This window comes from Sciurus vulgaris, assembly GCF_902686455.1.
Source record: "Sciurus vulgaris genome assembly, chromosome: 6".
Classification (NCBI taxonomy): domain Eukaryota; kingdom Metazoa; phylum Chordata; class Mammalia; order Rodentia; family Sciuridae; genus Sciurus; species Sciurus vulgaris.
In genome coordinates, this window is record NC_136466.1 from 126,413,489 (window position 1) to 126,439,505 (window position 26,017).

Below are 26,017 nucleotides of genomic sequence, written 5' to 3' on the forward strand. Positions count from 1 at the left end.
TCTTCTATTCACTCATCGGCTCTTCAAAGTTAGAAAGTTTAACATCTATCCCACCATCAGAAGTCCCTCTCATGAAGGCAACGCCTGTCTGTTTTGCAAATCTCTTTGATGTCTGACTTAATATAAAAAACAGTTGGATTCTCAGAGTTACTTCTGCATTCAATATGCTGCTAGGTTTTGACTGAAGTATGTGTAGAAAAGAAAATCTGACCTCACCTAGATATGTAGCTATAAAAGAAAGGAAAATTCTGATAGACTTTTCAAATAATTATGCATATCTTTAGTACTACACCAAGGCCCAAAAGTGGTTTCTTACAGGTAGTTGTAATGTGAAACATGAAACCACACCAACAACCTTCCCCTACTGCTTACAATCCAGACGACCTATTATACATTTTGAGTGAATCCTATGAAATCACTCTGTTTTATACCACACAATGCTCATCTGGAGTTCACTGAGTCATGCAGATCTTCCGAACACTCACATTTCATTATACAGTATTTTTTAAAAAATCACATTTGGTATCACCTATTTTATTAAAGAAGTCTTAAGCATTGGGAAACTGTCAAGTTCACAGTGGTGAATATAAGTTTTCTAAAGCTCTAATTTTTGCTTTGAAATCTAAAAATTTTGTCATTGGTGAAGAGTCTGTCTCACTTACTTTGTCCTAAGAAAATTATCTGTCAAATACCCAACTTTGAATAATCATAGTTTGTTAGTCAGTCCTTTTTTCAAATAACAATGTTATTTCATGAAAATATGACTATTAGTTCACTTTGTGATTCTAACAATCACATGAATACTTTTCCTTGAGGCAACTACTGTATTTTGGCATGAAGAAGTGCTTTATGAAAGTTTCCCATTTCATCACAGAATATTTAAAAGGTGTGCATTTAGTAAGAGTTGAGACCTAATAAAATTAATTTCTTTGTCAAAAGCATTCTTAAGTAAAAGTGGCTCTTTTTCTTTTAATGGTCAATATATGGTAATAAAGACAAATTCTGTTGTCAGCCTTAATTCAGGTGAAGTCACCTAAAGTTTTACCCACTAAAATTACCAGTGCAGTGAAAGATGCAAAAGACATGTAGTTTTATTACAAAATTAGTGTTTGGCCTAACGGACTCTCAGAGGAGGTCTCAGGACCCCCCCCCCCCCCCCACTCCCGCCATGAGTGTCTAGATCATACTTTGAAATTCTAACGGCTGGATGGGCAACATTTTCTGTTATAAATCAGACTAGAAATGACAGAAGCTAACATATTCGCCAAAACGTTGACTTACAGGCACTGGGGAAACTCTTTTTCTCCTTACTCCTGGAGATTCCGATTTCACGGTGCGACCAGATGGGGAGCTACCAGGAGATGGACTCCGACGGCCTTTGGGAGCTGGAGAAGCAGCACTTGCCTGGACCTCTCCTTGGGATTCAGCTGCCAAGTTACTTATTTCAGATCCATCTCCTTTAATAGGGATTGGTTTTACCACCTGAATAAAAAGTGTTCCAACATTTCGATTACTCAAAAACATAAAAGATAAATGTACTTGAACATCACAGACGAGGAAGTTAACTTAATGAGATTATACAAATATGCCAGACAATACACCACATTTTATTTGGTATTACTTTATTTTTTTAATTTGGTATTACTTTAAACCATTAATGTTAAAGACTATTTTTACTTACACAAATGCCAGTCACTTATGGTTTAACTAGTTAAAATGTTTTTGTATATCATTTTAGAAATGGTACTGTTATTACATGCTCTAATTCATTCAATATTTGAAATCAGTAATCAAAAGTTAGCTAACAAATGTGAAAAAGAGGCACATATAACTTCTATAGTTAATTTACTCAATGAATGAGGACTTTTTCATTTATTTTAGAAAAATGAAGGATCTTAAAAACTCAGCATGATTTTAAGTAATCAAAAATATCTAATGACTATTAAACCATCTTGCCCTTTATTTTTTTAAGCCATTATATTTCATAATAGTTTAGAAATATATCTCAGAAAACCAAAAGAAGTCAGAATCTTGAAGAATCTCTCAAGCAGAAAGCAGTTTAAAAGACCTACTTTTTTTTTTTTTTTTAAATACTTAAGGCTCTCAAAATGACCCTAGCTGTAAATAGACGGCCAAACCTTCGGGTCTTCCTATTACTCCTCTCCACAGTCACTGTCCTACTGACCTTGCCTGACCTTCCCTCACTCTGTGTTCCACTCGTTCTCATCTAGATCCTCCTCTCCAACATGCAATGTCCCAGGCAGCACACCATTAAATGAAAAAAACTCATCTTTTTTTTTTTATTGTTCAATTTACATTATAAACAAATGGGGTACAACTTGTTTCTCTGGTTATACATGAAGTAGAGGCATACCATTTGTATAATCATACATTTACATAGGGTTATGGTGTTTTATTCATTCTGTTATCCCTTCCCCCCTCTTTTCCCTCTCTACAGTTGAAAACTCATCCATTTTTAAGGCATGGTTAAAAATCCTACTTTTTGTGGAATGTTCCTTAATGCTACAGCTTGACATTCTTTCTCTTTCTTAAGTCCTTACTGTTATTCTGCACATTCCACACATTAGCACCTAGTCACAAGTACTTTGTGATATCTCATGCATTACTTTATTTATTGTGTATAAGCCTTAGTTTCCCATTTCAAAATATTTATGTCTTACGTTTCAAGAAGCATAGAATATAACTTACATAAGACATAACAAAAATAAAACCGGATTTCTCAAGTTGATAGTTAACTTTTTTTTGTGTGTGTGTGTGTGGAGGTGGGGTGCTTTACCAAGGATTGAACTCAGGGGCACTCCACCACTGAGCCACATCCCCAGCCCAATTTTGTATTTTACTTAGAGACAGGATCTCACTGAGTTGCTTAGCACCTGGCTCGCTTTTGCTGAGGTTGGTTTTGAACTCAAGATCCTTCTGCCTCAGTGTGCCCCACCATGCCCAGAGACAGTTAACTTCTTAAGGGTAATATGTAATCTGAAGGATGAGGTAATTAAGCTTAGGGATGATGTGTTAGGTGTCTTATTCTATACACCTCTTCCCTCTTCACTCTTGTTCTACATACACAGACAAGGTATTTAAGTATTTGCTGAAAAGTAGACAGAAAAAACAAAATTTGGTTTTAGAAAACTGGAAAATGTTAATTCATGCATAACAAAGGACAAATGGTTGGCTCCTCTTTAAAAAGTTGTGATTTCTGCTCTATGGTTTTCTCGAAAGGGTTAGGCTCTGTTTGAACACCTCTAACTCAAAGAGCTCAGAAAACAGCACATTCTAACTTCACAAGCCTTTAATTGTTTGAAAGTGCTTTATACTGACTGAGTAGAAATCTGTCCCTCTAACTGCCACCTTCTGTAAGTTTCAATAAAACTCTCTACTGTCTAAGACAAAGTCTTGATTTTTCATCCGCTGACCTCTAAAATGGTGAGGGGTTTCCCCCATGTCTCATGTGAAGAAGAAATGTAAGAAATGTACTAGTTTTAGCTGGAAGGAAATAACTCATGGGCACCATGGTAGTCAAAAAACGCTGGCAGGTGAAGGGCAGACTTATTCTGTATTAGGTCCACGGGACAGAATTAGAACCAGTAGGCAGAATACAAGTAACAGCTGATGCTCAGTGATGAGGGGTGTCCACAGCCTTAGGGGTTAGCTACTGAGATGTCTAACTCTAGTCAGTGCTAGACCTCTAACAGTCCTGAGGTGACAGAAATGCTCTGTAACTGCACTGCCTAATGGCAGCTACTAGCCATATGTGGTCATTGAGCATTTGAAATATGGCTAGTGAGACTGAAGGACTATATTTTTACTTTTATGTTTAAATTTAAATTTAAACAGGTGTGAAATGAAAGTGAGGCTAGATATTTGACAGGGGTGTAGTTTAGACCCCCCGCCCAAGATTATATGACTCTTATGCTGCTATTTTTGTTAATAAAGAAAAAACATAAAAACTTGCTGGTAGACTAGTGCTAGGACACTGTAACAATTGGGATCAATTTCTTCCTTTATAAAAATGAAGAATCATGTTTCATAATGCTATCTTCATACTCTGAATAGAGTATCTCTAACTTTCCTAATCTATGAACCTAGGTTTTCTTTTAGCAAACCCCATAAAGTTTTCATTTATCTTAAACCCCTTGTGTCTATTTAGTTTTTCTGCTTTCTTAGAAGACTTCTGGAATTAAGAACCTTGCATCCTATTTTAGAGATAAAACATCCAAAGTAAATTGAAAAAAACTGCTCCAATAAACGGATTCTAGATACTGACATTAGAGGGCAGTGTTGCTTTAAGCATTTAGCACTCCACCAAACAGTTAAGTTTCTCCAACGGCTTCTCAATTAGCATAGTTTTAGTTATGATTTGTTTCAAGTGGCCAGAGTAGCAAGCAAATAAAACTACTGCATTTAAAATAAAGAAGAAAAAGAAAGCTTGTAAGGGAATCTATTTATGCTTAATTTTCCATTTCCTTCTATGCTTCAGAGCAGGTAATCCCAGTCACTCACCACAGGACCTCTCCTGTTTCTCCTTTCCAACCATTCGTGCTTCCAGGCTGGCATACAGGTGGCCTTTAGTTTCTCCCTGATCATTCTTTCCTCTGGGCGATCGTCCATCTTGTGCAAGCCTTTGAGAGTTTCCTTACTCTCCATCTCACGACTAAAACAGAGGGAGAAATGAAAAGGAGAATTTTTATATTGGAGAAATAATTTCTAAGACAGTAAGGTTCTGTTTCATACCTTCAGTGAACATGTAACCAAAGACTTTGGGAGGTGGAGACAGGAGGATCCTGAGTTCAAAGCCAGCCTCAGCAACAAAGAGGAGTTAAGCAACTTAGTGAGACCAACTCAGTGAGGCCTTGTCTCTAACCAAATACAAAATAGGGCCGGGATGTGGCTCAGTGTCAAGTGCCCCTCAGTTCAATACCTGGTACCAAAAAAAAAAAAAAAAAAGAAAAGAAAAAGAAAAAAAAATTGCTACAAGTCCTGAATGATTTAAGCAAGGAATGAAAATAGTACAAATTATATACTACTGTGTTATTCAACTTACAAAGTGGAAAGTGTTGAATATTGCCTGATAACATGAATTTAATGATGCCTCAGATAGTTACCCAAATGGATCCTAAGCATTAACATTGCCTTAACAAACACACTCATAAAGACTGCACTGCTTCTAATTCCACCACCCTAACACACTCATGTAAATGACAGAAAAGTATTTACGAAGGTATCTTTTTCTCCCGTTTTTGTTATTTATTTATTGGTTCTTTATAAGGAAGGGTATCTTAACTACCCTTTACCCCAGGATTTCTAATAATTTATGTCACCATAGACAGAATCTGATAGGTATACTCATGTATTTAGTTCTGAAATTAACTAAATATTTAACTAGAAACTTAAATTGATCTTCTATAATCCAAATAATGTTTTAAAGGCTATATTATTAAGTTTGTATTTTCCTTAAAAAAATAGAAATTCTGTAACAAAGCTCTTGGGTACTCCATACCTAAAGAGCAAAAATTACTTGGTATAAACATTTTGACCTTTACTTCATAAAATAATATGGAGTTACCAAAATAACTTCTAAGCTAGGAACTTTTGAGAGTTAGTTCTACAAAACTTCATAGGCAAAGTGTCATTCTCAGAAAAAAAAATCATATCTATACGTGTGCATATATATACACAAACGTAATATGCATAGATTCAAAAAAACCTGGTTCATAAAGAAACAGTTAAAGCAACTGTACTCTGGGAGAAGTAACAATTTTTAAAATACTATGCTACCTTTAATAACTATTTTGGAAAGTCAATAAAGCTGGAGAATACTGATTTTTTAAAAAATACTGATAGGAAAAGGAAAATATGGAAATACCAAAGATAATAAATGTAAGCTAAGTAAAAAGTCAAATTCAAACTCCTTTAGGAATTTTCCAGTTAATCACAACTTTGAAGTAATATCTTCAAAGAACCAGCAAAAACATCTAGTTAAAATGAAATAAACAGGCACTAAAAAGGAAATGTTTAACAGGTTTCAATGGCGCAACAACATTGTAGAGGAGTGGGAACCAACGTCTTAACTGTCAGAGACTGGTCTAGATATTTTTAGGAACACAAAGAACATATAACATTTGAGTTGAATCTGGCAAATGGACATTAAGACCATATAGTAAAATATTTCTGTCACACAGAAAAACTGTCATATAGCATAAATGAACGTGAGATGGGAAAAAAATAGTTGTCTTTATCTTTTGTGAAGAAAGGTTATCTCATTTACTTAGAATTATTTGGCTTTTTTCATGCTCTGGTGATATTATAAAAATGTTATGGGTATATGTAGGAGAAAGTTAAGAGGAAGGGATAAAAACAGAGAGAAATGGGAGGGAAGGGAAGAAGACAGGAGAGGAGAGAGGGAGAATGAGGAAGGGAGAGGCAGGGGAAACAGAACACGGGACGGGAGGTGAGATGGGGTTGAAACGTTTTTCCTAAAACTCATCCCTCTAAGACTACATGTCTCCCCTCTTCCAAATTTGTTTCAGGAGGATCTCTTCTCATTAATTCTGTTTTTTCCTCCAGCTGGGGAGAGGGAGGGTCTCACCCCAATTCTGCATTTTCATTTTTCAGCACCTCTCTTCCTGGCACCCACCCAGATAGCCAGAGGACTGGATGGTGTGGTCTCATTACGAGTCTGCAATGATTTACTTTTTATTTTCCACTTGTTTAAAAATACTATAATCTTTTAAAATAAGTTTGTATTATAAACAATAGGGATGTGCATATTAGCAGCTAAATTTTTGCACATGACATTTTTTTCTTTAAATGCCTGGAAATGGAATTGATGGGTCAAAATGTGTATAAATTAAGACTTGGGATAATACTGGCAAATTTTCTTCAAGGATATGTATCTTCCACTTGCACTCCCCAGGTGGAGCTGTTATATCAGACATATCTGGTCGGAACTAGCAACACAGATTTCTAAGAGGATGTCCTCTCTTGGACTCTTACTCCTGTTCAATCTACCAGAGACTCCATGCTCACTTTCCCATTAAAATTCTCTGCCAGATTCCCCCTGTAGTCAGACTAAAAGCCCAAAGGCAAGACAGGCTCTCTGAGGCTCTGCACCATGGCCCCACCTCAATGTCTGTCTCTCAGGCACAAACCCCACTCTCCTGCTTCTTTCACTGTCTCAAGGACCCCAGGATCCTGCCTGTTCAGGGCTTCTGAAGAGGCTGTTTCTCACTCTGCCTCCTTCTCACTTTCTATCCAACTTTCTATCCATTCTATTTAGGTTTTTCCTCAACTTCTTTAGAGACCTTCCTAGTCTCAATTAGTAATTCCCAGTTCTATTCATTCACAGCCCATGTACTTTTCCTTTAAAGTGCTCATTGCAATTTGCAAAGTGTCTCCAACCCTGCCTCATCAGGGTGAACAGAAATCTATGTCAGAAGATGATGTAGTTAGCAATGGAAAGGCAATAAAAGTAAATATAAGAGTTGTTCCTGGGTACTTTCATGTGTTACTGGACAACTAGAGCTACCTGTATATCACCTGGGCAATGAATGTCTAGTTTTTAGGGGCCATATGCACACACTGCAAAGGAGGAAATGCCTTTGTGGATTATTTACTTTGGAATGAAATACACCGTAACACATCTCTGTTCTAGGCAATCCCAAAGAGCCTAAAATACTAGTTCTGTAAATGCCTGGCACACAGAAGACACTCAGTAACACCTGAAAATGGAATCCTACCAAGTCCACTATAATTTTTTTAAAAAAGTTATTTCTTAAATGATTCATCTCTAGCAAGGAAATATCACATTAGTCAACATCCAGTGAAAGTGAGAAATAATTGCCAGATTATATCATAACAGAAAGGGTTAAAAGTTACATGCCAGACAAGGTGCTAGGAGTATATATGAACTTTCTTCTTCCTCCAAACAATCCTATGAAGTCATTACCATCTGAGGCTTGGAAAGGCTGGGTTGCACAGCAGGTAAGAAGTACCAGGACCAGGATTCAAACCCCTATATGTATGACACTAGAGCATGTGCTCTTCATTGCTATGATAGTGAACAGCCAAGTCTGACTTGTTATTAAAACCTCAGCAGACATCTGTGCTGATGTCTAATGATAATCATACAAGTAAGCTTTAATAAGAGTTTATGATATGACCATTTTACTACCCAAATTAAAGAAGCACATTAATTATGTTCATTATTAGAAAAATTCTGTTATAATAGGAGCAACTATGACTATAGTGATCAAAAAAAAAAAAAAAAAAAAAAAAAAAAAACAACCTTTTTGGAAAGTAATAGAATTTAACCTCAGCATAAATAAAGATTTCCCTAAGTCTTGATTCTGGGTAACTATACCCAGAGAAAAATCTTGATTCTCAGGATGGCCAAAGAATCTCAAGGAACCCTCAAAATACACTAGATTACTTGGGGCAGGAACAATTCAGAGTCACCTGTGAAGTCCTCTTACCAGCAGCAACTCATATACTACCAAACTTATGAGCTTTGTTATTCAGGAGAGAGGAGAGCAAGGGAGGAGCTAACTCCCAAATCAATACTAGTCCACTATGACACCCTTTATGTGAGTTTCCAGGAAAAGGGCTAAAGGAGGAATGACTCAGGCAAGAGCGGGAACACTGTCACAAGACAAAAGGGCCAGCAACCCCCTACCACGGACAGGGCACCATGCTAACTCAGTCAATTCTCATGAGACAAGACTCTTACTATTCCATTGCACAGAAAAGACAAGGGAAGTTAAGTCACATGTTCCAGGTGATAAAGTCTATATGTAAAAAAATACAGGATTTAAACTCAGATCTGAGAGCCTTCACTGTCTCTTTCACCTATAGGACAAAATGAAAATGAGTATTTACAAGTACTTGAAATCTGCTGACCTAGTTGTAAGGCACTTGCACATAGGAAAACAAAAACAAGAGCATAACTCTGTATCTCAGTACTGGGACAATTCTGTTTTCCAGTAAGACACTTTCTGCAGAGATACACTGTCATTGGTTGTCAGTCTTTTCCTCCTTCTGAGCAAGACGGATAAGATAAAACCACTGCCACCTTTATAAAATGCAACACTTACAATACAGAGAAGTTTACATAAGAAATAACAGTATATCGAAATGGCTCACATTATAAAATTAGTTCCCCAAAAATTTTATTCCAGGTTACTCAGTGATGCTTGACTCTGAGAGTTAATGATGGCACAATTTATTTATGAAAAGTACTTTTCATTTATTTATGAAAAGTAAGTCTACTTTCTCCCCATAGAGTAAACAGCTTCTCAGCACAACAACAACAACAACAAACAAAAAACCTGTTGATATCTTAATGTGGGTATAGCACAGTATAATTAGTCTTATGATATGCTGACTCTACACCAGAAATCTTTATAAGGGACACCATTTCTAGTATTGCTTGCAAACCTCTCTATTTAGTCCTTTGAGGGGTACAGATACAGAGTTCCCTCTCAAAAATCTCCTGTTCTGATTAACCACAAAACATCAAATAATATGAAGCAAAATAATAAAGAACGTAATTATATACAATGGTCATAATCAATTTTGTACCTCCTCAGTGATTTTGATTGATTCACATTTATAAAATATTCTAAATTATCATATACATACTATAAATTCATTTATCTGAAATCATAGATTAGTTTCTATTAAAATATTACTCCATTTTGAGTTTTAAAATTTAAAGTAATCCCCACCAAGAATTGCAGGATTTCTGTAAAGTAAAAGAGTATGGAAATACAAAGACTATGTATGAAATTAACAAAAATTAAACCAAAATAATGGACAATCACACTGCAAAAACCCATTCACTAGTCAACCTAGAGAGGAAAGAGTAAGTGCTTTGAGAGCAGGACCTTTCCCTGTCCTGTCCTGCAGCAACCAACCCAGTACTGGGAGCAACAGGTGCCAGTATGTTATCACTTCTAATCAACGAAGATCTAGGCAATATCACACATGATGGACACACACAGCCCTTAACAACCTGTAACTCCTACCACCAATTAGTGCCTTTGGGATCATGCAAACAACTTCACGGAGAACAAAGAGGATATTCAAAGGGTTTTCCAACTTCTAAATTAGTAAGTAATATGTGTAAGTCTGGCTTAACAATCACCATGCAAATATAGTACAAAGGAATTTATAAAAGGCAGAGTTACTAGTCAATATCACACCGCTCTTAAGGTTAGCAACTCTGCATGGATTTATCTCTCTCTCTCTCTCTCTCTCTTTTTTTTTTCTTTCAGTCAATTGCCTTGGACCTAGTCTATGGAGTTAACTACTTGCCCAAGTCTCCCTTTAGGAGAAAACAAGTAAATCTGTATTTTAACTGTATAGTTTTCCTATACTATGTGTTCTTAAGTTAGAAATGTATGAATATATTTTAAGCAACTGACATTCTAAAGAATACAGAATAAACTCCAAGGAATTGCTAAGTAAATTATTACTGGTAATTAAACTCTGATACAAATTTCAGACACTATTAAACCTACAAAATAATATGCACATAAACTATTGCCAACTACAGACTAGGGAACTGTTATAATGAGTACAGGGCATGTTATTGAGAAAAAGATTTTAGGGCTGGGGCTGTAGCTCAATGGGACAGCGCTTGCTTAGCATGTGTGAGGTACTGGGTTCAATCCTCAGCACCACATAAAAATAAATAAAGGCATTGTGCCCATTTACAACTAAAAAAAAAAATTAAAAAAAGATTTTAGTTTGTCTAATAGGTTATATTTTTTTGAAATCTACTTAAGAATATTTTATGATTAAAACATACTTTTCTTGATCACATATATTCATAGGAATATTTAAATAGGATTTTGAAAAATTCCCTTGAAGCAAAAGTAAACCTGTAAAATTAACATGCAAACATTTTGGATCTATTTTAATATTCTCCAAAGTTACTGATATATTTATTAAAACATCAAGGCTAGACTTTTATGTGGCCATGCTTACACACAAGTAAATGTTATAAACTAAAAGGGCTGTATTTGATGGGAAAAAATCTTTTCCACATGCACCTCAAATAGAGCAGTAATCTCCAAGACACATAAAGAACTCAAAAAACTTAACACCAGAAAACAAATAACCCAATCTTTAAATGGGCTAAGGAACTGAACAGACACTTTACAGAAGAAGAAATAAAATTGATCAACAAATATATGAAAAAATGTTCATCATCTCTTACAGTTAGAGAAATGCAAATCAAAATTGCTCTAAGATTTCATCTCACTCTAGTCAGAATAGTAATTATCAAGAATACAAGCAATAAAAAGTGTAATAATACATTGCTGGTGGGACTACAGATTAGTGAAACCACTTTGGAAATCAGTATGGAGATTCCTCAGAAAACTTGGAATGGAACCACCATTTGACCCAGCTATCCAACTCCTGGGTTCACATCCAAAGGACTTAAAATCAGCATACTACAGTCACACAGTCACATCAATGTTTATAGCAGCCCAATTCACAATAGCTAAAATATGGAACCAACCTAGGTGCCCTTCAACAGAGGAATGGATAAAGAAAATGTGGAATATACACACAATGGAATATTACTCAGCCTCAAAGAAGAATGAAATTATGGCATCTGCAGGTAAATGGATAGAACTGGAGAGTATCATGCTATGTGAAATAAGCCAATCCCAAAAAATCAAGACCAAATATTTTCTCTCATAAGTGGATGCTGATCCATAGTGGGGGGTGGGTAGGGAAGAATGAAAGAACTTCTCATTGTACAGAGGGAAGTGAGGGGATGGTGGGGTGGGCAGGCAGGAGGATGGTAGATTGTGAGACAATAATCATTACCTTATATACATGTATGAAAAGAATTTAAAAAAAATCACTGTCAAAAAAAAGTTAATGAAAATAAATAAATAAAAGTTAAAAACAAAAGGGCTGTATACCCTGAGTTCAAAATCAGATAAATAAAAAATGGCACAATTTGAAGATTTTATAAATCATCTCTTTACAACTACATAGTCCCAGAAAGAAAATAAGCAGGAATTCAAAATCTTGGCTGAAGTGTTACCTCAATATACCCATGTCTCTCAGAAATGTAACTGAAGATTCTGTTAAAAACTATCATTCAAGTTATTAATGTACCACAACGAATCTAATATGTACAACTGATGGTATCACTAAACAATGGAATTGGAATGTTCTATCCAAATCTAGAAAAAGAATAACTCTTCCTTCTAAATGTATAATAGATGAATATAAACAACAACAAATTCAGACCAGTATGTATACTGCTAAGTCTTGAGAACAATCATATGTATTCACAGGTTGAACAAACGTCAAACTGAAACAGAAGACTTGCCAGGAGGAAAAGATAAGAGAGAAAAGTCAAATAAAAAGACATCAGAAATTGGGGTGGGGGTGACATAGCTATGCAGAGACAGTTAAGACTAGAAGATGACTGTTAGAATATTAAGGAAAACTAAAAAGGACAAATCAAGTTAGTAATCAAGTTAGTTTATAATAATATGAAAATCCTGGAAGACTAGCAATTTGAGTTCAGGTAAGATTATGTTTTTAAAATATCAACTGAGGAAAAAAAGTAAGATGTGAGGGCAGATATCTTTTTAGGTTAACACCTCTCCTGTATGGGCATAAGAGAAAAAAAAAAATCAGTTAAAGTGAAACCAAATTGTCAATTCTGTAGGAACCTAAAATCTCAGGTTCAGTGTCACTCGCTGACTTGTCAGAAATTGTGACCTAATAAAATTTCTGTTGGTAATATTTATGTAGACAAGTAGGAAAATGGTCAGAAATGGATAGAAATATGAGTGCCACTTTTGTAAGATTTGTCATCTCATGAAATGTATAAAAACCTTAGAGACAGAAAAAAAGTACTATTCCACTATCAGTGATAGACAAAACAAATGAATTGTAAAATCATTGGCCGTCTCTTGAATATTTACTTCTTAAACTGAAATATTTCTCAAAATATTTTTTCCCACTCATCAAAGTAGTTGCCTCTATACTTCTACTTCTATTCACATCTTCTCACCCAGGAACTCAGAAAATCTGTTGGGTTTGATACAAACAATTATCTGAGAGCCAATGTCTTCTGAGAGAGTTTGAGATCAATATGGTCTAATTTCCCATTTGTTCATTTCAACAAAAACCCCACAGGAGCCTGTACTCTTTTGCTACTCATTGCTAAAAATTTCAGTTTACTTCTTTCTTTGCTGTGTCCTTGATGGCGGACGAAGAACCTTTAGTAAACCTTTTGAGAAAAAAAATGGCATGTCCTGAGCATCCTCTTCCTTAATTGTTGAACAAACATCAATAAGCAAGGAAAAGGATGCTCATTTTTTACAGTATTTGTCTAAATGTGTATTTTCTTTCAAGAATTCCCCTTTTGTGCTACTTGACAAACACAGGGCTGGGAACCGTCTACATGAGGACGACGCATACACCTAACGAGAGCTCACACTAGGCTGCAGAAGTAGACCGGGACTCCCAACACCACTGCCCCTGCAGGGCAGTTCTTGGCCAGGCCATCTGTCATGGTCACGCTGCTCTATCCTCAGCCCTGGCACAGCGCTTGTGGCGCGGTGCAGGCAGCTGTCAGAAAAGATGGCTGCTCTTCCAGCGTTTTGGCTTAGGTGGAAAAGATGCCAAGCCAGTCTTATGTAGAGGCTCTGGTATTACGTTTTTCTTTAGAATCTTCTCCAAATGTGTGTGACTACTTTTTTACTGTATCGATTATCTTTGAAGAAATGTGGAGTCTAGTTTAAACATTCTTCCAAGAGGTCAAATAAAAGGCTAGTAATGGGGGAAAGCCATCTGTTACTGCACACACTTCTCTCCCAGCTCTTAAGCAAAGTGGTTTAAAGTTAAATATGTAACACTATGAGTACTTTCTATGTTAATAAAACCCTGTACTTGGTTTGAATGTTATCAAAATAATAATTAATGGAAAAGAGGGAATATCACTGAATTAGAACATAATGTTCTCTTACAGCTTTTGCTAGAATGATCTCTTTCAAAACTCTGTGAAACAGTACTATACTACTTCCTTCTGGCTGGTGGAAAGGTATGTTAGCTGGGTTGCTCAGAATGAGAAAGAATAACTTCCTGACATATGCAGTCTTTCCTCTCTATGCTTTTAATGCTTGTAAACTACTCCATCCATTGAATGCGGGCACACCAACCATTTATAAGCCTTGTTGAAAATAAACAAAAAGAAAAGTAAGACAGGGCCCCTAGTCCTCCAGACACAGTCTAACAGAAGTAAGAAAAGATAATCCATGATTGCTGTGGTATTTAAAATACCACAGAGAGCCATGATAGGAATACACCATTGTTAATTTTATCTAGGGTAGGTCTGGAAAGATCCACGGGCAGGTAAGTCCTGAATGTGTGTAAAGAACAGGACTGGCAGGCATGGTACTGGTGCTGGCTAAAAGAAGATATTCTAGGCAAAAGACAACTTTGGTAAATATCATGTTCTATACTATGAAATCTCTTACAAATCTGCATATTAGAAAACATGAGCTAAAATGAAGTTAGCTGGGTTTATTTATTGTGGGACATTTCAGAGTCTCTAATAAAGACCCATGTGCATCATGAGTCACACTTGTGTGGTATGGAAGTCTTTTTTTAGCAGGGTACCTTTGGTTTAGAAGTGTTCCTCGGAACACACTGCAAACAAATCTGTAGTAGATCTTTTCTACATACTCTCTGACTCCAAAAAGTCAGTAGTTCTAAGAAGAAAAACTCAAAGAAACTAACACCAGTTATCTTAATGTAAGACTTCTTAAGCTATTACAAAATTCAGTATGCCATCATTGCAATTGAGGCTCAAAACTGCAAAATATCAGGAGAAAAGATTATTTGACAGTCAGTCAGCAAGACAAGTAGTCACCTAAGGGAAGTAGGTGCCAGACATTGGAATTTGGCCCAATTTGACCACTGGCAGAGGCCAGAATTTGTTACGAAGATTTACCCCTGATCCAGTCTACTCACTCTCTGCCAAGGACTCAGGTCTAGGGTGAAGACAAAGAAGCTGTGAGGAAAAAACAAAAACAACAACAACAAAAAAAACTTGATGAAGATTTGTGGCTCAGTGGTAGAGCGCTTGCCTAGCATGTGTGAGGCACTGAGTTTGATTCTCAGCATCACATATAAATAAATAAATAAATGTCCATCAACAACTAAAACAAACAAACAAAAAACCCAAAAAGCAAAAACACTTGATGAACCATTTTCTGTAAAAATCTCTATATGGCTACAAGAAAACCCTAGAACATGAAATTTTAAAAGGGGGTGGAGAATGGTTCTCATTTCATTGCAAAAGACCCCAAGACCCCAGAGCTCTGGCCCAGCACTGATGATGGAGTCACTGGCAGTGACTGGTTTGAACAAAATCAGCATCGGTACCTGGCAGAGGCAGCAAGACCTGCACAACTGGAAGGAGTGATGGCTATGGGTGAGGAAGCAGGGCTGTCCAAGAGAAGGAGACAGGCAACTGAACACTGCTCTTCACCAGCACAGTAAGACCCAACACTAGGGACTTTAGGAAGCAGTTTGTATGTGTGTGGTGGGCTACTGGGAGGAATGGGGAGATTGCTAAAGGTGCTGATAGGGCAACAACCACCCAAAGCTAGTAAAATCTGGGTAGCTTCCATCAAAGTGACACCCATTTTCAGGATAGAGTCCACTAGGAAATTTAGGTTGCATACACAAGGAAACCAAAAGAGTTTCTTAGTCAACAGAAGTTATGTATCTTTTGAAAGGTACGTTCCTAGGACAGGGCAGAAAAGGTAGTAAGTCATACCACATACATAACCAAGAAGAGTGGCCCAGTGATCAGGCACATGAGCTCTGGAGCTAGACTGCCTGAGTTTAAGTCCAAGGTCTGATATTTATGAGCTTAGGTGTGATTTAGGTCTAAGTTATTTGACTTCTCTGTGCCTCCATTTCCCAACTGTGAAGTGAGGATAACAGTACCTACCATACAAAGTGACTATTATAAGTAAATGAGTTTATGTGCAAAAGTACTTAGAAGGAAGTTAACTTTCATATTTGCTCCCATTAATTTCCTCTGTAAAATGGGGCCAATAATAATAGCTAATACCTTATGACTCATTCACAAGGGGCTACAACCTGTTCTAAACCCTTTGGATACAGTTCTCACCCAAGTTTTAAAATGAATGAATCTGGACAAAGACTTACAGCAGTGCCAAGTAAATGGAAAGGACACCACGAACGTAATGATAACCCCCACTAAGGCTAAGCTATCTTTTGTGGAGTACTTCCTGTTCTAGGTACTATGCTAGGTACAGTCCTACAGAGGTTCTAGGTCTCACCAAGGTTTACAAGGTGACACTTCATCTTCACTGCACGGATAAACTCTTGTAGAAAGTTTAAATGGTTTAATTAAATAGGCACAGTAAGGGGGAGTCCTGGGTTTCAAAACCAGTCTCTCCAGCTTCAAGGTCCTAGCCTCTGCACCCTATACTGTGCTACTTCATTTTTTTTAATGCTATTTGTTATTTGAAAAACAGATCAAAGTAGCAAAACAACTATTTTTTTTGGAAAGTAACTTTCAACTAGAGATGTATGGAATGTGAAGATTGTTGTACAGGCTGCTTCTGGGCCCCTGAGAGAGGGAACAGGGGCTGCTCAGTGCAAACATTACGATTCACACTTTACCACCACTATACAGATGCTGTATTTCTGCTATAAAGATAGAGCATAAAATACAAAGCTTAACAGGAACCACAAACTCCCCTTAACTGTTAAATCTGGACAGTACCTCATTTTATTTGTGTAAAACAATCTTTGCCACTTACTCCAGTGGCTCCCAATGTTTTCAAGTGTGAGAATGCTTTCTTCACATTATTGCTACCATCTGCATGGTAGCTATGTGGATCTACAGACCCTTTATGATAACTCAGGCTAAGAAATATTGCTATAAACTTTTAGATTTAGTACCAATATTCACTACTATGAAAGCAATCCAAATTTAATTACTATAAGGGATGAGAAATACTTATATAAAAGACTATCAAAGCTCTCTCAGAAAGACCCAACAACTAAAGGGAACATTTAAGAAAGTAGGATTTTAAGGTTTCACACTAAAAGTATTCACTATTCTAGTCTTCTTTTTTTTTAAAACATGTTACAGCTGGGCTCGCTGGCACACGTCTGTAATCCTAGCAACTCAGAAGGTTGCAGGGGAGGATGGCAAGTTTGTGACCAGCCTCAGTAACTTAGTGAGACCCTGTCTAAAGATCAAAATAAAAAGGTTGGAGATGTAGCTCAGTGGTAGAACTCCCCTGGGTTCAATCCCCAGTACTGCAAACAAAACAACATGTCACAAATTTATTTTTCTTAAAGGATAATATAATCATTTTCCATATTTAAGTGCTATGAGTCAGAAGATATATAGTAGTGGCCTGAAATGAGAAAGGAAGCATGTCTACTGTCTGACCAAGCCTCAGTTCAGTTGTGCTGATGTCTGAAGCTAAACTCCTGGGGACAGGGCTTACTGTATCCTACTTTTCTCATGAGCTGTATAATAACAGTAAGAAATGCTTAATCTGTGTCAAGTCACAGAAATTATGGTTTGCTTTTTTTTTAAAGGAGAAAAGTTGGGATACAATGTTAATAATAGTAATACTAGCATTTTGAATGCAAATTCAAAAACAATTATTGCAAAATATTTTTGCTTCTGTATTATTTAAACCTATAAAGCAGAGAACATTTTCTATTCAGTCAGTTGACATTCATTACTTAATTAACATGAGTAAATGTCACTGCAAGTTGTCTTTTAAACTGAGGGAACTGAGGAAAAATGGTGACTAACCTTTGGTTAATAACACCTAGCATTCAGGACTTAAGCTTGTTATATTTGTCTTAAAAACATTTTATGTGGAATGAATTCTAATACTATAATCTTCTTAAAATCAGGCTGCAGAATACAGCCCATGAATAATAATCTGAATATATCAGCAAGTATAAATCAATTTAGCATATAGGATATCTTCCTTGAAAAATCCCTTTATGTTTCTATAGTTCAAAAGTCAAGTAAACATAAGCAGGAGATGATTGATGCCTTGCAAATTAAACCACTACCAAAAATGTGCCAATATACTACAAACCATGGCAATGTAAAATTCTAAAATAATACACTTTAATTCTGATGCTGATGTGTTTGCTAGTGTTTGTGTTCTCAACTTATCACTGATAATATATTATTATTAAGAACTTCCTAAAAAGCACCATATAGATCATTCTGAAGTCAGTCTTTGGATTTGCAATTTCATCAAACGATATCTGTACTAATATTATCCCTCAGGAAACAGGTCTCCCCAGTAGATCTTGTCCAATGTCATATGTTCCTCAATCCTCTTCAAGTACTTCAAGTACTGGGAGGACTAGTTCATTTCCTCCCAGTCATTTGCTCACCTACTCCCATTTACTATGTTCATATGGCCAGCTTAAGATAAAACAAACAAAAAAAATGTTTGAGCCAGGGAGTACATTAAAGTATGGGAAGATTTTGAGACCTGCCAAGTTCTGAATCATGCTTACACTTAGGTTTTATTTCTACACCTGTTTTTGGAGGCATAAACTCCCTCCGAGAGTCCTAGTCACCCTATTTAATTCACTAGAAGATGGTCTCACTGTTGGGACAAGCCACCTATTGGAGTTAATTATAGTACACAGAGAAACTAAGAATTCAGAGTGAAACAGAAGATTCTAGGAATCAAAAAGGAGAGAAGAAAAAACTATTCAGTAGGTGGCACTCTTTCCTTAGAAATGTCTGTTAGGCAACTACTAATAGCAAAGATGTCTGCCCCACTGTTCACTTGAAAGAGAAGGCACATTAACTCCTACATCCTGTCCTGAATATAGCCTGAATCACTGTCTTCCCAAATAATGTCTCCCAGCTTGCAGTAGGCCCCTGGAGTTGCTCATAAATATGCTGATTTCTTTTCACTATAGTAAAAGCAACAATTTAGCAGAACCAAATTGCATCTACTTTACAATGGCAGGTTTTGACTTATAACATCTGGTATATGCCTCAAAAAGACTGTCATCATAACCATTTTCTACTTTTAATAATTTCAGATATAAAAGAATAGTATGAATGGAAATGGGACAAAGAATTATACTCGTAATACAGAACTTATATTACTCCTCTTCAAAACATGACAGCAACTTGTTTTTTATTAAGCATGTACATGAATATTCCTTTTACTGACAACAGCTGATTCAATTCACTACCATTCTGGTTGGTAATGAATCAAAGTTACAAACCTTAAAACTCTAAAAATGAAACATGAAAACAAAGCTGACAGTTAATAAAACATGAGTTTACCTAGCACACAATGAAGCAAAAGGTACAACTCTGAAATTGCCTGATTTTCCTTGGGCACTACCCTAGGTCTTAAAAGCCCATAGGTCCCACCTCATTACTCAAGTTCAAGGGTCAGTCTTTCCTTGGGAGAACCTGTCCCAGATGCTGCCTTCAGCCTCCTTCACGTGCCACAGCCCCCTAACATAGTGCAAGGGACTCTTCCTCTGTCCTCACTCAGCAGACAGCACCCTCTTACCCACCTGGTCTCTAGAACTTGACTGTGCAACCTCGAGGATGGAAAGAGGTCTCAACCTCATATACCTTGCCCTGGCAGAAAGCTGGGCACAAGGGAGGTATCAATAACAGGTGCTGAATAAATGGTGGAATGATCTTTCCTCTTGGGCTATGTTTTTACTTGAGGGTAAGGTTTGTCTTACTCATCTTTCACTTCAGCAGAACTGACTTTCATATACCGGGTATTTGTTCATGGCAGGCTGTAAGGAAGCCATGCACTTCCAACAGAAACCCTCAAACCAGAAAGGCCTTTAAGATGTAAACAAGTTTCACTGAGGCTTCTGTGTAAGCCAAGCATGCACCATTAATCCAGAGGGCCCAATAAGAAAACAGAAGAATCTTAAGGAAAATGACAGAGTCTATTCCCAGGAAAACACTAAGACATGGTTAGTAAAAGAAGCAAGAACCATGAGTCTAGATCATTTATATTTCAGTGAGAAAACTTTCCCATAGCTTTGGAACTTACCCATGTCTGTAATTTTGTTAATGACTGTTGATTTTCCTGTGGTTAAGTGGGAATACAAAGTCTTGAAGAAAACCCCCAAAGACTTTGCCTGGAAAGGGAGAGGCAGAAGCCATGAGATTGCATCCCACTAGGGAAGCAACCTGGGAGAAAAAAAGGGAACTAGCTCTGAGGGCCAGTGACCTAATGTGTCCAGGAAAAAGACAGTGTCAGAATCCAGAATTCAGATTCCTCAAACCTGGATTCTCCTATTTTGGAGGACACAGCTGGCAGGATACATTTGAAACCACAATATAAGCATGAAAGATATAACTTCTATCTTTTGAGTGCCGCTTTTCACTCCAAGATTTGCAAAAGGGGTACACAGGGAAGGTTTTATGTTAAAAAATGCAAATAAATTAAGATAAACCATGAGACCTGAATCAATTTTGCTCATTGTTCCAAGTAAGCATTATAAGATAAACTGCACAAATGCCAAAGTATTAGCCATGTCTCTATTGCTATCCATCCAAGAAAGCCTATCAGTATGCAAAAGAATAAGTAGTTATCTATAGGGGTATTTCTAAATAGATCCTAAATTATTTTTCTAAAAAGCAATTATTTTAAAACTCTGGTATTATTATTGCCAAAGAAATACTCTTGGATCAACCCCATCCCCAGGTATGTTGCCACACCTATGCTTTAACACAAAAGTCTGAGCTGACCAAGTTAAAATGTGGAGAGGGACAGTATCTGTATAAGGAAATTGAAAGGACATTTAGGAAGAGAGCAGAGAAACATAAGAGCCACCCCAAGGGCTTGGACAAAAAAGTGACTTTGAATAAACTGGGTTAGGGTTGGTCATTTTAAGAGAAGGATTTGCTTCAAATATCCAAGCCAAGTCCGCAGAACAGGGAAAAAATTATGTGAACAGAAACCATGCAAATGGGCTCTGGGCATACTTATAAACCATTTTTTGTTAGAACACAATCTCTATGAGAGCAGGATTTTTGCATTTCATCACTACTGTATTCCTAGTGCCTGGCGCACAGCCAAATCTTAATAAATTCACTGAGTGAATGTTTTGTTACACCATAAACTACAATAATTAATTTAAACAATGAGAAAACTTCTCTGTGAGTACTTCAGGTCTCATAACCATGGCAAACTTTTCATCACAGACTGGCTTCCTACTAACCATCAAGCAATGCCCCCTCTGATCCTCCCTCTCGAGAAATGTCTGCTTCAGAAAAGAACACTGACTACTTTAACAACACATAAAACTTCCTGTTCTCCTTGCTCCATCTCTTTAGCTTTTCCTGTAACAACCAAACAACCCTTCAAATGCTTTGTCTTTGCAAACCTTGGGCTTCCACCTTTCTCTTCCTCTTCTTCCAGGTTTTTCCAAAGGAGCCTGTGCTTCTGCACCTACCTTTCATCCCGCCCACTCTCATCACTCCACTCAACTCTCTGGAGAGGGTCACAACACCCTTTGTAGCCCTCATCCAGTGGCACTGCTACTGCTGAGGGTTTGCTCCTCAGGAAAGTACTCTTGTCTGCCTTGCCTGTGTTTCCTGCTTGGCAATGTCTCACGCCTCTCTGTGGAATCTTCTCCTTTCTCTTCCAGGAAATAGTGGCACTTGGGGGGAACCTGAGCTAACATTTCCCTGCTGCCCTTTCAATGGTATGGAACAAGTCTGGGCCAACCTATCATGGAATTATGACTGCCAACAGGAACTATCCATATACTTCTCAGCCCTCAGCACTTGTGCCAGACTCTGGGCAATCCACAGTTCAACTGGGCAAAGGTTCATTAGAGAGAAATGCATTAGAGGCCATGAAACAATCCTGAAGGTGGAACTAATACTGATGTGATAAGATATAAAATTAAGCGCATTTTTCTTTAATTACTTTCATTCATCAAGATTATCTTCATATCCAGCAAACATAAGCATACTATCCAATCCAGGGAGAGCCTATACTACATCTGAGTTTTCCCCAAGGGTTTCTTATTAAACTAGCTGTAAGTAATCAGTAACTAGTTTGAGATCACAGGAATTAAACTCTCATGTGACCCCCACCCAACTCCAGCTGTTACCTGGGGACAACTCAGTTCCCAGCACAGTAACATAATACAGAAAAACATGTCAATCAATACATATTGAATTGAAGTGATAGTGTGAGTTTCTATAAGCAGTTCATTTATAAGATTTATGGGATTGTGAACACATTATTATTATTATTGAAGAAAATAAAATGATGCAATGTCAGAGACACAGTTCAGGGCAAAGATATTTATCTTGCCTTGAAGGATACTTCAGTTTTACCTGAGTGCCCTTTTTATACTTAAACTCAAAGATAATCTCCTTTGTGTGTTCGGAAGGCAGATTACTGAATTCTCCCAGAGCCACTAAGCTCTTTTAATTATCAAAGATGCCTGCTGAACACAAAATAGATGTCTCACGCTTGAAAAGCAGGCATTCCTTATTTCACAAGTAGAGAACAAACCTCAATATGAGAAAAAAATGAATGTAAGTCCATTTAGGCATAGCTTTATAGTGGATGATGTTCTTAGATACTACTTTCTCTACTCAAATTAGTAAACAGTCTATACCAATAATTAAAATACCACTTCAGGGCTGAGGTTGTGGCTCAGTGGTACAATGCTTGGCTAGCACGTGTGAGGCACTGGGTTCGATTCTCAGCACTAAGTATAAGTAAATGAATAAAATAAAGGTCTATCAACATCTAAAAAAATATATTAAAAAAAAAATACCACTTCAGTGCTGTTGAAGTCAGAAAGGAACTTAAATTTAAAATCACTGGAAATGAACATCAGCTAGTCTCCCTGGTCCCTACAACACTTTAATAAAGATCTCTACTAGCTACAGCTAAATGGAAAGAAACAAATTTCAAAATGCCGAAGGAACCAAAGGAAGCTTCCAGAGAGCGTAAACAGGACACTCAGGTGGCAGCTGAGAGGAGGTAGGGGAGGAACCACGTGTGGCATATAGCAACGGGTCAGCAGTTGTCACTCTCTCCCTTACCACCTAACCTTCTGAACTATTCCCAACAACCACAAAACAGGAAGAATGCTAAGTGAGTTGAAGTTTGGGTAAGCACTTGCTAAAGGGTAAAGTATTCCACAAATGTTAGCAGTTACTCTTTTAATGCATGTGCATACTCTTCTCCCATTCAGCTGGCAAAAATATGTGGTTGAGGAAATTTTATCATATTTGTAGTCTGGGATCCTGGCCTTCAGCTTGGCACAGTAAACACACTGAAGTCTAAATTTATTTGTGTTTACAACTTGCCTTATTTTTAAAGAATTTTACATAACAACAAAATGTTAAAATGTTTTGCTGATGCTTCCTGTTTTTGGAAGACATAAACAGATAATTTAAAAAGTCATCACTAGATATGGTTTTGATTTTGCCATATACTGTATGAGGAAGAATGGATAAAAGTTAAGTCAAGGAAATTAATAATTTTCAAGACAATATAATGAAACGTGTTCTAATGCAACTCAAACTTATCTCATAATTTAAAAAAAGAAAAAAGAGCTAGATCTGGTGGCACATGCCTGTAATCCCAGCTACTCAGGAACCTGAGGTAGGAAGATAACAAGTTCAAGGCCAATCCAGGCATCTTAGTGGGACTCTGTCTCAAAATAAAAAAAATATAAAGGGGTGGGGATATAGCTCACTAATAGAGAGTGCTTCTGAGTTCAAGCCCCAGAACCAAGAAGGAAAAAAAAGTAAAAGTAAAATAATGCGTAAAAAATGTTCCTAAAGGTCTAGAGTGCAGAACAGGAGTCTAACTGCAGGAGTTCACACACAGGCTTCACCAAGCACTGGCTGTTTCAGTGCCTTGCCAAGTTGTATCATATCTCCGCCTTCTGACCTGTAAATTGGGAATAAAAATTACATATACTTCACAAAGATAGTTTAAAGTTTAAATGAGACCATCCATAAAATGCATTCAGTGTACCAGGCACAGAGAAAGTTAACTCTATTATTTCAAGTAAGACAAGCACAGCAGGAGGAGGAGGAAGAACTAGGATGTACTAGACATGGTCAGCCTCAGCCCCACCTCTACACTGAAGTAGGAAGCCCCCTGACAATAGCTGACACTCTTTTTTTAAAAAAAATTTACATTTTATTTGTTCTAATTAGTTGTACATGATAGCAGAATGCATTTACACATTTTGATAGAGCATAGAGTGTAATATCTCATTTTTTTCTGATTATACATATTGCAGGATCACATTGGTCATGCAGTCATACATGTACATGAGGTAATATCTGTTTCACTCTACTATCATTCCTTACCCCATACCCCTTTCCCTCTCTTCACTCCCCTCCCCCTCCCTTCACTCCCCTCTACCTAATATAAATTAACACTATTCTTCCCTATCCCCCTTCACCCTTATTGTGAATTAGCTTCCAAATATCAGAGAAAGCATTAGGCCTTTGGTGTTTTGGGTTTGGCTTATTTCACTTGGAATGATATCCTCTAACTCCACCCATTTACCAGAAAATGCCAGAATTTCCATTTCCTTCTTCTTTAAAGCTGAGTAATATTCCATTATATATATATATTTCATAATATATGTGTGTGTGTGTGTGTGTGTGTGTGTGTGTGTGTGTGTGTGTATATAAAACATTTTCTTTATCCATTCAGCTGTTAAGGGCATCTAGGTTGGTTCCATAGTTTCGCTATTGTGAATTGAGCTGCTATAAACCCTGATGCAGCTGTATCACTGTAGTATGTTGATTTGAAGTCCTCTGGGTATAAACCAAGGAGTGGGATAACTGGGTCAAATGGTGATTCCATTCCAAGTTTGCGGAAGGCTCTCCATACTGCTTTCCATAATGGCTGTACCAATCTGCATTTCCATCAGCAATGTATGAGTGTAACTTTTCCCCCACATCCTTGCCAACGTTTATTGTTGCTTTTGTTCTTGATAATTGCCATTCTGATTGGAGTGAGATGAAATCTTAGTTTTGGTTTGCATCTAATTGCTAGAGAGGTTGAACATTTCTTCATGTATTTGTTAACCAATTGTATATCTTCTTCTGTTAAGTGTTTGTTCAATTCCTTAGCCTATTTATTGATTGGGCTATTTGTTCTTTTGGTGTTAAGTTTTTTGAGTTCCTTATATATCCTAGAGATGAATGTTTTATCTGAGGTGCATGTGGTAAAGAATTTCTCCCAATCTGTGGGCTCTTCTTCACATTATTGTTTCTTTTGCTGAGAAGAAGCTTTGTAATTTGAGTCCAGCCCATTTATTGATTCTTGATTTAACTTCTTGTGCTTTAGGGTCTTGTTAAGGAAGTCAGATCCTAGGCTGACATGGTGAAGATTTGAGCCTACTTTTTCTTCTAGTAGTCACAGGTCTCTGTTCTAGTGCCTAAGTCTTTGATCCACAATGAGTGGAGTTTCATCCAGGGTGAGAGATAAGGGTTTAATTTCATTTTGTTACATGTGGCTTTCCATTTTTCCCAGCACCATTTGTTGAATAAGCTATCTTCTCTTCAGCGAATGTTTTTGACACCTTTGTCTAGTGTGAGATACCTGTATTTATGTGGGTTTGTCTCTGTGTCTTCTATTCTCTACCACTGGTCTACATGTCTGTTTTGGTGCCGATACCATGCTGTTTTTATTATACAGTTCTGTAAGTATAGTTTGAGGACTGACACTCTTTAATGCCATCTACGTTACTTAAATCAGGAGGTTGTCCTTTTTGATTTTAAAATGCTGTGACCATAAATTCTAAGAATTTATTCTTACCCCTCTGAAAGAATTCTTGGACATCCATGATCTCATTTCCCATACCCAAGTTTTGAATTACTAAAGGTATCATTATTTCCATTTTACAGAAGAGGACCATCAAATTCAAAAAAGTT

The 26,017-nt window shown here is 37.0% G+C and overlaps 1 protein-coding gene across 4 annotated transcripts in view; it reads right to left on the minus strand.

The window, feature by feature from the left end:
* MAP3K1 (mitogen-activated protein kinase kinase kinase 1) overlaps positions 1–26,017 on the minus strand; it is a 75,427-nt gene that overhangs the window by 30,201 nt on the left and 19,209 nt on the right. For all 4 annotated transcript variants that reach the window (XR_013764700.1, XM_079145255.1, XM_079145254.1 and 1 more), the window contains exons 2-3: positions 4,522–4,672; positions 1,282–1,482 (exon numbers count right to left, since the gene is read on the minus strand). Coding sequence is in view for 3 of the 4 variants with exons in the window: in XM_079145254.1 (XP_079001380.1) it covers positions 1,282–1,482; positions 4,522–4,672 (352 nt within the window). In the remaining variant the exon portion in view is untranslated. The remainder of the gene's footprint in view (positions 1–1,281; positions 1,483–4,521; positions 4,673–26,017) is intronic.